The sequence below is a fragment of the Naegleria lovaniensis genome, assembly GCF_003324165.1.
Source record: "Naegleria lovaniensis strain ATCC 30569 chromosome Unknown tig011, whole genome shotgun sequence".
In the NCBI taxonomy this organism is placed as follows: domain Eukaryota; phylum Heterolobosea; class Eutetramitea; order Acrasida; family Naegleriidae; genus Naegleria; species Naegleria lovaniensis.
Genome location: NW_025407833.1, coordinates 438,238 through 451,716, shown reverse-complemented (window position 1 = coordinate 451,716; position 13,479 = coordinate 438,238). Strand labels below are relative to the sequence as shown.

General features: G+C 35.6%; 7 protein-coding genes across 7 annotated transcripts; 3 read left to right on the top strand and 4 right to left on the bottom strand.

The window, feature by feature from the left end:
• Positions 1-67: 67 nt before the first annotated feature.
• On the bottom strand, positions 68-3,112 carry C9374_000941 (uncharacterized protein; the record flags this gene model as incomplete). The annotated part of the gene is made up of 4 exons (XM_044699594.1): positions 68-2,087; positions 2,136-2,452; positions 2,505-2,810; positions 2,930-3,112. 4 exons carry the CDS (start codon positions 3,110-3,112, stop codon positions 68-70), a joined length of 2,826 nt encoding a protein of 941 aa, XP_044552083.1.
• Positions 3,113-3,522: 410 nt separating this feature from the next.
• On the top strand, positions 3,523-3,930 carry C9374_000940 (uncharacterized protein; the record flags this gene model as incomplete). Its single annotated transcript, XM_044699583.1, has 1 exon — positions 3,523-3,930. The coding sequence occupies one exon, from the start codon at positions 3,523-3,525 to the stop codon at positions 3,928-3,930; it is 408 nt and encodes a 135-aa protein (XP_044552082.1).
• A 66-nt stretch (positions 3,931-3,996) lies between these two features.
• On the top strand, positions 3,997-5,947 carry C9374_000939 (uncharacterized protein; the record flags this gene model as incomplete). The annotated part of the gene is made up of 2 exons (XM_044699571.1): positions 3,997-4,173; positions 4,271-5,947. The coding sequence occupies 2 exons, from the start codon at positions 3,997-3,999 to the stop codon at positions 5,945-5,947; spliced, it is 1,854 nt and encodes a 617-aa protein (XP_044552081.1).
• A 134-nt stretch (positions 5,948-6,081) lies between these two features.
• On the top strand, positions 6,082-6,525 carry C9374_000938 (uncharacterized protein; the record flags this gene model as incomplete). The annotated part of the gene is made up of 1 exon (XM_044699560.1): positions 6,082-6,525. One exon carries the CDS (start codon positions 6,082-6,084, stop codon positions 6,523-6,525), a length of 444 nt encoding a protein of 147 aa, XP_044552080.1.
• A 244-nt stretch (positions 6,526-6,769) lies between these two features.
• C9374_000937 (uncharacterized protein) lies at positions 6,770-8,200 on the bottom strand (the record flags this gene model as incomplete). The annotated part of the gene is made up of 1 exon (XM_044699549.1): positions 6,770-8,200. One exon carries the CDS (start codon positions 8,198-8,200, stop codon positions 6,770-6,772), a length of 1,431 nt encoding a protein of 476 aa, XP_044552079.1.
• Positions 8,201-8,364: 164 nt separating this feature from the next.
• C9374_000936 (uncharacterized protein) lies at positions 8,365-9,789 on the bottom strand (the record flags this gene model as incomplete). Its single annotated transcript, XM_044699538.1, has 1 exon — positions 8,365-9,789. One exon carries the CDS (start codon positions 9,787-9,789, stop codon positions 8,365-8,367), a length of 1,425 nt encoding a protein of 474 aa, XP_044552078.1.
• A 90-nt stretch (positions 9,790-9,879) lies between these two features.
• On the bottom strand, positions 9,880-13,303 carry C9374_000935 (uncharacterized protein; the record flags this gene model as incomplete). The annotated part of the gene is made up of 2 exons (XM_044699527.1): positions 9,880-12,938; positions 13,027-13,303. The coding sequence occupies 2 exons, from the start codon at positions 13,301-13,303 to the stop codon at positions 9,880-9,882; spliced, it is 3,336 nt and encodes a 1,111-aa protein (XP_044552077.1).
• Between the last annotated feature and the right edge of the window lie 176 nt (positions 13,304-13,479).

Here is a 13,479-nt window from a genome sequence, read left to right as displayed (position 1 = left end):
ATGAGAGAGTGTCAATCGGTGCTGTTCATGTTTTACCAGAATGTTCCTGAAATCACTACTACAGCATCTACTCATTGGAGGATGAAGATGGCTGAGAAATTTGGTCTTTCTTCAATATCTTTGCCAAATTACCAACGAATAGTTCGTGGGTCTTGTTACTTCGTCCTTGTTTAGAGAGCAGCGTAATTTTTTGAGTTTGAGGCAAATCCTTGGATGAAGTGTTCGTGGATTGTTTTAGCATTTCTTGAGGTTTTGAAATGTTGGTACCGAGTTTCATGACATTGTTGTTAGTAATGAATTTTCTTTCCTTAATGCTCTCGCTGATCAATTCCATTAGTTCATGATCTAGTTCTTCAGCTTCTTTGTTGTTTGCTTCTCCTGATTTCTTTCCATTGGTAGAAGGTAAGTCTGTTTCCTCAAGTTGTACCTCTTCATCTTCTCCTAGCTCTCCTGGCTGATCATTGTCGCTAATGGGCCATAGAGCAAGAGTGTCATTGGAGGTTCCTTGACCTGGAAGTGGAATTGGCTTCTTTTGCTCGATGGCTTCTATTTTTTCATTGACTTCTTTCAGACTCTTTGGCCACTTGAGCTTTGGTTTCACATTGTCGAGAGTATCGGCCAACATATTTTCCAAGTCCACTGGTAATCTATATTGCTTACTGAGGACATATCTTTGTAAATACAAGAGGAAACGATCAACTTTTTTTCTGTCAGCAGCGGTTTCTAGGTATGGCCCACACGTGTCTAACAATGTACAAATCAGTCTCAATCTAAAGGTGTCTTGTTTTGCTGGTTCGAGAGGAGTTGGATAAAGAATTAGCATGTACAAAATATCCATAATTACATTGATATCAATGAGTTGATAGTTATAAAACTCTCCCAGGAATTTGATGTCAATAAGTCTCTTTTGTTCTGATTTCATTCTAGATGGAAAGTATTCTGCATTTTGATTGATTCCCAATTCGATATGATCCAAATATTCCTGCTGCAATGAGTGTCTAATTTGCTCAATGAGACAATCAATAATTACAACTCCAATTTCTTCATGATATCTTGAAAGCCCTCCCAGCACACTGGCCATCAAGTGAATAGTTCCATAAGCACACTCTCTTATATGGGAGAGTAAACTCTTAACAATGTTCTTGATGACTTCAAAATTGTCATAAGGCAATTTTCTTAACTGTTTCAAAACAGTATTGATGTTGTACTTGTTCAATTCTGACAAGAGCAGATGTAATACATATTGTGTAAGCTCGTCATCTTCACCAAAAACTGTTCTTGGCTTTTCAGCTTCTTGTTCATTAATGACAGTATTGTAATATGCATTGTCAATCATGGTGTTATACTTGACATCTAAGACCTTTACGTCTTTGATTCTCATCATTTTTGAAACCAATTCAACCATAGTGAGATGAGTTGTAGGCTTGGCATAGAGATATCTTCCACATACTTCCAAGAAATGGCATGCAACATCGATATTATGGTGATGGAACTGTGAAAGGCATTTCTTTAAAAACTCAATACCTGTCTCCTCAGGGCAAATTTTGAATAAAATTAATTCTCCTAAGAATCTAATATTTTTAACTTTGGTCTCAATCTTGATTTGATCTTGTTCCTCAAATAATTTGTTAAACTCTTCTTCTAATAGCTGCACCAATGACTTGCCAATATCTTTGTAAGTCGGGTTCAAAATAGCTACAAGTCTACCATAATATGGTAATAACTCTAAACTTGTTCTGTTGACACTAAACATCTTTTTAACTAACTTTGTTCTGTTTGCCTTCTGACCCATATATCTTATGGCCAATGTGGTTGCAACCTTGTCAATTGGAGGCCTTTTTGGAAGCTTATCAAGTAAATCTTCAACAGAGACAATATTTTCCAACTCATTCTTTTCTTGTATTAATTGGTTTAGATCTGGAATTATTTCGTAAAATTGACGAGTTCTTTCGTTTACAAATTGATCAATAGTCTCTGTGGAAACATCTTTCTTTTCGAGTTGCTCGTTCTTAGCAGTCATGTCTTCAACCTTTTGCAACGCCTCTTCAATGTCATCCGGTATTTTAGTGTTCAAGATATCAGCAACTCTGTACATGGTCAGTAAACGAAAAAATAAGAAAATATGTTGTACCTACTCTTTTGCAACGTCATAATGCTTTTTCCACTGTTTGAGCTTTTTCTTTTCCTTATCTAAATTTTCGGTGTTATCGTCCAAAGAGGGCTTTTTCTCTCCCGATGCGTCTTCGTCACCAATTTCTTTTTGTTTTGACCTTAAGCGATCACAAAGAGATTCGAAGAATTGCATAAATAACTCATTAATTTGTTTGTGTTCCTGTTCCGTAATGTCGCATTTTGAGGAGTCATAGGGTTTTCCAATCAAAAAGTCGTGTTGAAACTCGGTAAGGAAAGGCATTAAAATTCCAGTTTGTGATGTTTTTTTGTGCAATTGAATCTGAATTTTGACAATCAACCTCTCCCAATGAGCACACTTTTATCCAACTTACCAGACCCTTTAAAACGTTGTTGATGGTAGAAAAATTATCATGCATCCTAGTAACAAATAATTTAGTTACAATCATCAATACTACAGAAAGTCTTGCAACATTCAATTCCTTCTTGTCTGTATCCTTATTTTGACTAGCACATGATTTAACAATTGAAGAAATAAATGATTCCGAGAACTCTGCATATAATTGATGAAGAGCAGAAGCAATGTCCACAACATGGTCAACGTCTTCAAGCTTTAGTGGCATTTCACAAAATCCTTGTACAATTTCGCTGATGAATCGACGAAGATTAAGTTTTTGAATCTTTTGAAAGCGTAGACGTATTCGTATTAGACCGATGGTATAATTAATAATTTATAATTATTATTTGAAGCATTGAATTCATCACGATGATGATCATTTATATCATACAAAAAACTTACATCTGGCAATAAAGACCCTTTTTGATCCGGCTGTAATTCAGAGAGAGTTTTTACCTTCTTCACAAATGCACTATTCTTTTTAATTGAAGAATCTAATGATTTGAAGAATGAAGCATCGGGCCTCTTCCCCTTCAAGGCCTGCTCGTTTTTGGCCCGAAGTTCGGCCTTCTTTTCTTCGTTCATTTTTTGTTGCTGGTTTTGGAGAAACAAAAATGCTGCAACCACCCAACGATGAACAACAAGAAGAGGTACCCCAACAACAAGAATTGAATTGTATCATTTGTCTTCGGAAAGAAGCTAATAATCCTGGAATGTTACTACCATGCATGCATTGTAATTTCTGCACGGGTTGCATTGCCATGTGGTTTGAGAGAAGCACCAAATGTCCTCTCTGTAATTCTTTGGTAACACATCTGATTCATGATATTTTCAGCAAGAAACATTTTCAAATTACCTGTTTACAATTCAATGAAAATTCGTCATCGGAATTGAATAATATTCAATCCATTCCTCAACATGCTTTTAGACATTTTCTGTATTATCAACAAGATCCTTTTTATTCATTATTTAACAGTAATATTCATAAACGAAAAATGTACAAATCAATCAATGAGAAAATACAATTAGAGTCTAGGATTAAATTATTTATTAAGAGAGAATTGGAAACAATTTTCAGATCGTATTCTATAGGAATGATCCAATGTCATATTGAAGGCTTATTGTCAAGCCCAGAATTTTGCTATTTGAAATTAATTAACGATTGGAGTCCACATTTAGGAATTTATTCTCATGGTCCTCATATTGAATTATTTGAACATCAAATTGAACCATATTTAATCCAATTTACACATCATTTTACGCATGAATTATTATTATTTTGCATGTCCAACGTCACTCAACCAGATAGATATGACGAATTAGTTGAATATGAAAAGAAGAGCCTTTTAAATTTCAAAAAAGACTCAATAAATTCATCCCAAGCCACTAATAATTATTATTAGTAGTAGTTGTTACTTTGTGGTTTTGTTGAACTTGTGTAAAAAAAATGGAAAAATTATTAAAAAAAAATGTCATCTTTATCGTCTGCTGCAACTCCTGAGAGCAACAATAACCCCCGAAGCGGAGAGGTGCTGGATCCGATTTTACAAACCATTATTATGGAATTTTCGCCACTAGTTGATGAAGATGTTATTAAAACATTATATCTAGACAATGGGTGTGATTTCGATCAAACTATCAATCAGGTCGGTTACATTTAATTATAATTTTATGTTCAATTTATTAACATTCATTTGCTGCAATACAAATGATCCATATGGTTACATAATTTAATATAAACAGCTTTATTTCATCATTTCCGAACCAAGTTTTGACCAAACTTCATCCATAGGGTCATCATCAGCCGAGGCTTCAAATATTGCCAATTTTGACGGAAGCGAAGGCTATCAAGATTTTCCACTTCACTCTCCGATCAACATCAATGATCAAGAAAACATTTCTCTTCTCTTTAACATGTTTAAAGATGTCAAGAACGAAAGTGGAGAATATTGCATTGTCGATCGAGATTTCATTCAATTTCTGTATGAGGAAAATGACAAGGACTTGTTTTCATGTATGGGTGTGTTGAGAAAAGCTCTCTTAGATGATGACACTGCGGAAGAAGATGTTTTTATTGAAGATGAAAAATCAAAGCAAATGGAAAAACAAAAGAAACAAGCTACATCATTATTTGCAGCCTTAGAGGACCCAAAAAATAAGTCACTTACTGAAATGGCACGCGAATTACCGGTTTACTTCAAGCAAAATGATCCAGAAGAAAAGAAAAAGAAGCAGCAAAAGAGAAATCAACAAAAGAATATTGAAAAGAAGAAAAAAATGCAATTGGAAAATAGAGAAAAACAACAAAAGGTAAACATGTTGACAGAAATGTTTCCAAACATTGAGCAGTCATTAATTGAAGCCATGTTAATTGCTTGTGACAATAATGTGGAGGAAGCCACTATGGCCATTTTAAATCAGACAAACAAACCGTCATCGTCGAGTCATCAAGGCTCTAAAAAGAAAACCTCTCGAGGCGTAGTTAGAAACGATTTACTTGTAGGAGGATCTAGATGGAACTCTTCGACAACTTCCAACACGAATACTAATACCAGTGGCAACTCTAATCATTCACAGAGCTCTAAGAAATCTACTCCTGTCACACTAAGTTTAGAAATGAAGAGACAAAAACTTGGAGAAATTATCAAAGGCAAGAGTATTTCTCTTGATCATGCAATGGAAATTTTTGAACAATGTGATCAAAATTTAACAGCAACTGTTGAATATCTAAGTCAATTATATCCAGCACAATTTAATCCGAACGAGCTCCTCAACTCGTCATCTAATTTATTAATCAAACCTAAAGAAGAAGAAATCATTTATGGTACCACCATTGGGCCCCAATCAGCAGTCATGCCCTCCAATATCGTGGATATCAAAAAGCCAGCTGTCAAACAAGCCATGTCTCATGTTGCTTTGGATGAACTCATTCAAAAACGAAAACATTATCAATTACCAGAACTTATTGATACCGAGTCAAGTTATTTACAAGCATCCAGTCAATACAGCAAATTGAGAGATAAATTTATGGACTTAGCTGTCAGTGCTCAACAAAAAGGAAATCATGGTCTTGCCACTCAATTCATGAGTAAAGCAAGACAGTACAGTCTCATTGTCGAAGATTGCAGAGAAAAGGCAAATGAAATTCGATTACGAGAACAAACTGGTGGAAATCTCATTAGAAAGCCAAGAACTATTGATTTGCACGGATTGGTATTGTCAGATGCGATTGATACTCTGAATGAATATCTTTCAAAACATCAAAACGAACCTCATCGAAAGATTAATATTGTGACTGGAACTGGTAAACACTCATCCAATAATAAGCCAGTCCTATTACCAGCTGTGGAACAATATTTGACAGAGAATGGATATTCCTTTAAACAAATTGCTCCTGGTGTCTTCCAAGTGAGGACCTAGCTTGTTTTAACTTTTAGTCCATCACTCCGAGTTGATGAAATATTATTTGAATTTCAATGATATCATCATGATTGGCGCCCTTTTCAGCCGTTAAACATTCAAAAAAAAAACCACCAAATTCATCATCCCAAAAAATGTCCACACCACAATTGATGAGAGTCAAAAAGCTCTCCGAATTTGCCATTCTTCCAGTTCGTGGCTCTCAATATGCTGCAGGATTTGATTTGGCTTCTGCCTATGATTGTATTGTTCCTGCTCGAGGTAAATGTCTTGTAAAAACGGATTTGGCCGTTGCTGTTCCTCATGGTTATTATGGAAGAGTTGCTCCACGTTCGGGTTTGGCTGTTAAGAATTTCATAGATGTTGGTGCAGGTGTTGTAGATTCCGATTATAGAGGAAATTTGGGAGTATTGTTATTCAATCACAGTGATGAAGATTTTAAAATTGCCAGAGGAGATCGAATTGCACAATTTGTAATTGAACAAATTGCCTTGCCAGATATTGTAGAAGTTGATGATTTGGATGAAACAGAACGAGGAGCAGGTGGATTTGGATCTACTGGTATCAAGACAAAATAACCAACGTTCCTTCTAACGGTCTTCTCTCTCTAATTTATTATTTGAAGATATGTGAACCACAGCTGTATTGACACGGGAATGAATGAATTTTCATTTCGAATTTTAGAAACAGCAATGAACACCTCTTTAGTACATTCACACTCTAGTAAAATATTATTCACAAAACGGAAACGTTCTTTCTATGAACCAAACCAATTGTTTGGTCAACGTTAAAAAATTTCATGAACTTTGAAGCACTCTTTAATTAAAGTTCTTGGGTATCTTCAGGTGTAAGGTCAACTGGTGAAGGCACCACTGAAAATGTATACATGGGTTCTACAACCAAAACTACCCCTTTCTCAAAACAGACCACTAAATACTCTCTGCTTTTGTTTTTACCCATTGCAAATTGCTTTGCAAATGACATGGATAAGCAATTTCTGAACTCACCATGAAACAAGGCAATGTTGAACACAAGCTCGTAACTATCCTTCTCAAAATCAACTTTGAATATTCTTAAAATCCCTGAATTGGTGATTGTAGCTAAGAGGGTTGAATTACTATTCAAGCATATTCTTTGAGCTTGTTCGTCTTGACGTTCTGACATTAAAAACGAAAAAACTTCTCCCAAATTTGTTGTCTTGTTGCTTCCTTTGTGATTCAACACTGATAATTTTAACTTGGTGGTATCGAGTGTCTTTGCAATGATAAGCTTGTTGGAACCCAAAATTACGAGTCTCTCCTTAGTCTGCAATATAGAGAGAATGGATCCAAGTGTTGTTGACTTGGGTCGAACCAACCAAAACACTTGCTTATTTGAATTGTTTTGATGTGAATAATACAATTCTCCATTCGATAGGCCAAATAGAAAATACCATTCATTACCTGATATTCCCAGAGTAGTCACACATGTTACTCTTGTATCGTCATTAAGAGACAATTCAAGTACTTTGGAATGTGGCTCCTTATCACCCATTCTGAATTTGTTCAACATTAATTTGTTAAATTTGTCTCTGAAAACACAACATATCCATGGTATTGGAGTGTGTGTAGCCACATGAACAGCCATACAAGTACTGTTTTGTGTGTTAAGAATTGTGGGTTTGCACTCGTTGTCGTGGTTTTGAGCAGTAAACACTTTGATAACATCTGAATCACTGATTTGATATTTCACAACTACCCATTCCACGTTTTCTTTAGCGCATAGATCAACAATCTCATAAGACGATGGAGGGTGAGTGTCTTTAGCAGAAAGAACTTGCATATAATTGGGAAGATCCTCCAAGTAGTCAAATGTTGCAAGCTTGTATACTGAAAACGAGCGGTCTGCTGTGGATGTCACGAGTTGATCATCAATATTCTGAGGAATAGGTAAATCAGTTTCAAGAATATTTCTGGCTTCGAATCCATAAATGACTCGAATCGTATTTGACTTGGTGGATGGAAGAACATGGAAGAGGTATCTTTTGGTACGAACGTCATAATTTCTCTGCAAAGTTCCACATGAGTGAAATGCTGCAAGAGAAAGAATGGTTGTGTTCCAACGCCAATTGCCTTCGACTTGTGGTGTGTTCAATAACATGTCGTTGATATACCTATTCGTTTCATCTGGATCATGATGTGGGGACGAGGTTGACGAAGAGAAGTCATCCTCCTCCATTCTGAAGGTCGATCTGTGTGAGGGTTGTTGCAACATTTTTTTTGTTGTTCTTCTTTGCACAAGTGATGGCTCGTTCCAAATTTGTTGTTATGTTTGAATGCAAATACAAAATTTTTTGTACCCTTTGCGTTTCAGGAATTCCCAACTCCCAAAGTTGTAATTTTGTCAAACTGCACGCTGCTGGTCATTCAAATCTCTTTTCAAAGTAGTATTGGAGAAAAGCAATAGATCAAACCATCAACTGTGCAAAGAACCAAATATTCATGAGTATCAGAGCTGAGAGTACGAGCAAAGCAAAAATTAGAACATTCAAACTCTCTGCAGGGTTGGTGTGTGGGTATAGTAGTAGTAGTAGTAACTCCTCTCTGAATAGTACTTGCTGTATGTTTAAAGTTGGCACAAAATATTAATTCTAGAGAGGGTGCTAGTTGAAAGATTTTCACATTGCCCAAAGTACTAATAGTGGCCAATTTAGAATGGTTGTAATTAAGACAACATGTGATCACTCTCTCGTCACTATTATCCACACCAACAAGAGATTGTTCTTCAAATGTGGTAAGGAAATTTTTTTTCTTTGGAGTTTTGGAAGATCCTGATGAGAGCATTAGAGAGGTGAAAATCGTATTGTTCATCACGTTGGTGGTCACCATCTTTTGAGTTCCAACAATTAGTAAGCGCTCTTGACCCTCGTGTTTGAGTTGGAATATTGAAACAACTGGCTGTTTGAGTGTGAAAACCTGTTTCTCTGAAATTGTTGACTCGAATCGACCAAATATTACATCTCCGTTTTCACAACCTAAATAAAATTCTTTTTGATTTCCATGGATGCAAGTGGGATAGCATAGTGAAATTTCTTTTTGCTTGATATTGAATGAATTCATAGAGAGAATATTCTTTTGTAAAGCAAGTGCAGTAATATCAATCATGTAAACTCTTGTGTTGGATCCAACAAGAACGAGAGTATTCTCAATTCCCACTGCAATAACATTTGAAAGATTTTCTATGAGAATAACTTGTCTTTTAAAAGTACTACTTCGATCAAATTCAAGTGCCTTTAAAGAGTTGGTAATATCTTTTGCTATTAGGAAATATGTATCATTTGTTGAAACACATCCATAGATTTCAAGTTTTTCCTTGATACTCAACGCTTCGTCTTGATTTCGATAATTATTGATCGATAAATTTGATTCCGATATGGAAGGAAATTCTTCAAGAGATTTGAAAGATTTGTACTTGTTGACAAGAATAGGATTGAGTTTGTTACGAATATTTTCGGGACATGTCATGGAAGCAATTCTTAAATAATTTCGATGTTCATAAACAACATTTAAATGTGAAGGATTTGAATTGTCCAATGTTACAAAAGATGGTAAGACATGAAATGTATAATTTCCTCCCGCAGTGTTGTGTCGTCTGGTTGTTCCATAGGAATTAAACAATAATGAAATATCAATATTTGTTTTTAAAATCGGTTCCGATCCGTTTCTAATATCCGATGATACCAATACCTTCTCTTGGTATGGATTGTCGTCTTCTTCGTTAGATATCCGTAAGTTGCTTGTGTTAGATGAATCATCAGATGAAGAGGATGCAATCAGTGTGGGTGTTATTCTCCTAGGAGCCATTTTTTCATAGAAATTTGCACAATTTACAATCAATAGTTTTTAACAAGCTTTGAAATAGAAAAGTACAACAGTAGTATCGACTTGTGACAATTATTCATCATCGCTATCGCTATCGTTAGCAAGGTGATTCGAAGTACTTGAAGAACCTGTTCCAGGTTCCTTCTTGCACTCAAGCGACTTGTCGAATTTGGAGAAATATTTGGCTACAAGGTCTTGGGAAATATTTACAGGTCCGTTGAAAATAAATAAAATGGTAATGTTGTTGGCGTTATTAGGCACCAAGTTAGGTAATAATTTTGGTGTTATCAAGAAAGACTGTGGAATGTCTTCTCCCTGGCTTGAATCCAACATTTGGTAAAATATCTTTCTTTCATTTACAGAGTCCATTCCTTGATTGATTTCATCGACTACTCTGAATGGAGCCTTATTGAGTTGTTGAAGAGAAAGGAGATAAAGAATAGTAGTGACGCTTCTTTCACCTCCAGATTGTCTTTGTGCAGAAAGAGAGCACAATTTTTCAGAGTCTCTAAACTTGACCTTAATATCAATCTCCCAAGATCTAAAGTCTTCATCGTTACCGGTTAAACAAACCTCACCAGAAATACCAATGTGTTTGCAATACTCCATAAATGTTTCGTTGATCTTGTCAACACATGTTTTGAGAGGTTTTAACCATTTTTCTTTAAGCTCATTCACTGTGTTGGAGATATTGGCAACTCTATCTTTCAAATTTTGAAGCTGGATCTCTTTTTCTTCAATTTCTTTCTTTCTTCTTTCATACTCAACGATAGATGCTTCATCGGCAACAATTTTTTCAGCCTCCTCTTGGTAGAGCTGAATTTCTGTTCGCAATTCCTCCTCACCTTCAGGAAAAACTGTAAGCAGATCTCGTACTTGTTGTGAATCAAGTCCATGTTTTTGGCCGTACACATTGATACGTTCCTCCATTTCTACTTTAATTTCGTTCAAAGCAATCTTGATCGCATTGAACTCTGATTCTAACGTTTTGATAGCTGATTCCAACTCTTTAGTACGTCGTTCTGCCTCTAGTAACAGAATTCTTTTCTCTTCGATATCTTTCTTGATAGACAATGTAGAGAGTGGTCGCTTGTCATTCTTGATCATCAAGTCAATTAATTTCTTACAACAATCTTTCAACTGAATGTGCATGCTGATTTGTGAAATCTTCTCCTCCTTAATTTTTTGATTGCATTTGCTTTCAACCTCTTCAATATTTTCAGCACCTTTGAGCATATCTCTTTTTTGCTTCTCATAGTTGGATACTTGTTTTAGGAGGGACTCATGTTCTTTTACTCTCTTGTCTGCTTCCTTTTTTTGCGAATCTAAAGTTTCTCTCGTTGTTTGATAATTACGTTCTTTTTCTTTCACTTCATTAAGTTCTTTTTCAACATTTTGCTTCTCTGAAACTAGAACCTGAAGCTCCTTGTTGAGACTTTCTTTTTCAGTTAAATCAACGGCAATAAACAGCCTTGCTTTGGTTACGTCAATGACTCTGGTAGAAGTATTTGCTGAATACATCGATGACCTCATGAGGTATTGGTGTCCAGGAACGAAAGCACACTTAATTGGAGTTTCTGTTAAAAAAGCTTCAATTTTAGCATTGGCACCACCGACAGCAACTGTATCAATTCTTGCAATATCCTTTAAAACCATCTTAATGACATCTGGAGCCTCAAAGGTTTGATCTAAATAATGTAGCATTCCATAATGTTTTAGCCTTTCTTGAGGAACCAACCGTAATGGGGCATACACGTCTGGCGTTCGATCAATTATAGTTATATTGTATTTGCATTGCTCAACATATTGAGTGAGCTTATTTCTGTCGTCAAAATCCTCACAAACAAATGATCTAAAAAGATATTCTGGTAAATGCATCTCGAGATAGTCTGCATAATGAGAGTCCAAAACTGATATCTCTAAAGGTACCAGGTAGACAGGTTTGTTGAAGTCTCTCCTATTGCTTTGATACCATTCATAAGTTTTAACAACATTAGGATATTTTTCTCCAAGCTTTTTCAAACGTTGATGCTTGGCATTTTCGAGTTTTTGAATTTTTTGTTTAACTTCTTCGATATCTTGTTTCTTTCCGTCCAAAATTCTTCCAAGTTCTAATCTTCTATCAGTAATTTTGCTCATTTCTTCGTTAGTACTCTCAAGCTCTCTCATCTTTTGTGAACTAATAGCTTTGGCTGATTCAGTATCAATAGAAGTGATTCTTTGCCGAGCTAGGTCGATTTGACGATCCAATTTTTGGATTTGATTTTTTCTATGCTCTTCCTTTTGCTTGGCAGAAGCAATTTCTTGTAAAAATTGTTCAACCTTGGCCGTTGAACGTTCAATCTTTTCAGTAATTTCTTGAAATTGTGGTTTCATAGTATTAATCTTTTCCTTATCCTTTTTTTGCTCGTTTTCTAACTTTTGATGTTGTTGTTGCAATTGGTCAATTTCATCTTTGAGAGGACCATTTTTGTTTTGAAGAACTTCATACTCTTGCTTTTTCTTTTGTATTTCCTCTCTCAAAGTTTTGCCTCTAGTCTGCATTTGTTTAAATCTTGCAATTGGAAGCTTGATTGAACAAAGTTCAGCTTTTTTGAGATATTCCTGTCTTTGCTTGTACTTTTCAACTTCCTTTTCGGTTTGGCTGTTTTTCTTTTTCAACGTATCTATTGTTGATTGCAAGGAATCTATTGTATGAGTGTTCTTTTTGAAGTCCTCTTGTTCTTTGATCAAACTTTCCTGATATTTAATGACTTCTGGAGGGAGAACCGCCTCTTGTGTTTGTTTCAATCGTTCTGTTGGGGTTAATCCTGCAAATTCGCTGACTTTTTCTTGAGGAAGAAATTGTGTCAAATTATCAAGTTGAATATTCAATTCATCAATTATTTGCTTAACTTGTTCCATAGATTTTTTGTTGTTGTTAATTTTCCAAGTTGATGACTCTTTACCGTCTTTCCTTACAAAAGTTCTTTTGATGGTGAGATTTCTTCTATCATTCGTATAAAGCTCGATTTCAATAAAAGCTTTGTCTTTTCCGTGTTTGATGTAGTCTGCAACTTTAGATGCACGACCTAACAGTTTTGTGCTTCCAGCTAATCCGACACAAATGGCGCTGACAATGGAACTTTTACCTGTACACAGGTGAGTAACAACAAATTATTTGATGATAATGAATGTGATAATTTCTATTAGGAAACGGTACTCCTCGATATTACTTACCTGTTCCGTTCGGTCCGAGAACAAGATTTAACCCGGGACCAGGGAAGAACTCACAGTCATCGTAAGTCATAAAGTTTTGTAATTTAATTCTGTAAATGCTTCCAGGTCTCATCTTGGGTATCTGATATGCTCCGACGCCATTGATGCCTTGATTGGGAGCAACAGTCTTTGTTTTCTTCTGTGAAGTCTCTCCATTCAAGGATGTTACAGTTTGTTCCTCCTCTTCGGTGTTTCGTTTACGTTTTTCTTGTGTTGTGGGTTTTTTACGTGCAGGCATTTTTTTTTGAATCTTGGATTTGGTGGAAGGCGGTTGAACAAACGAGATCTAAAAATTTTGCAAAGAATTGTAGTAAGAATTCAAACCTCAAATTAATTTTGATCATGAAACACTGTTGTTAGATGTTTGTCCGTTGGCATGAGTTGCACAGGAATTGTTGGGCAATGATGCTCAAC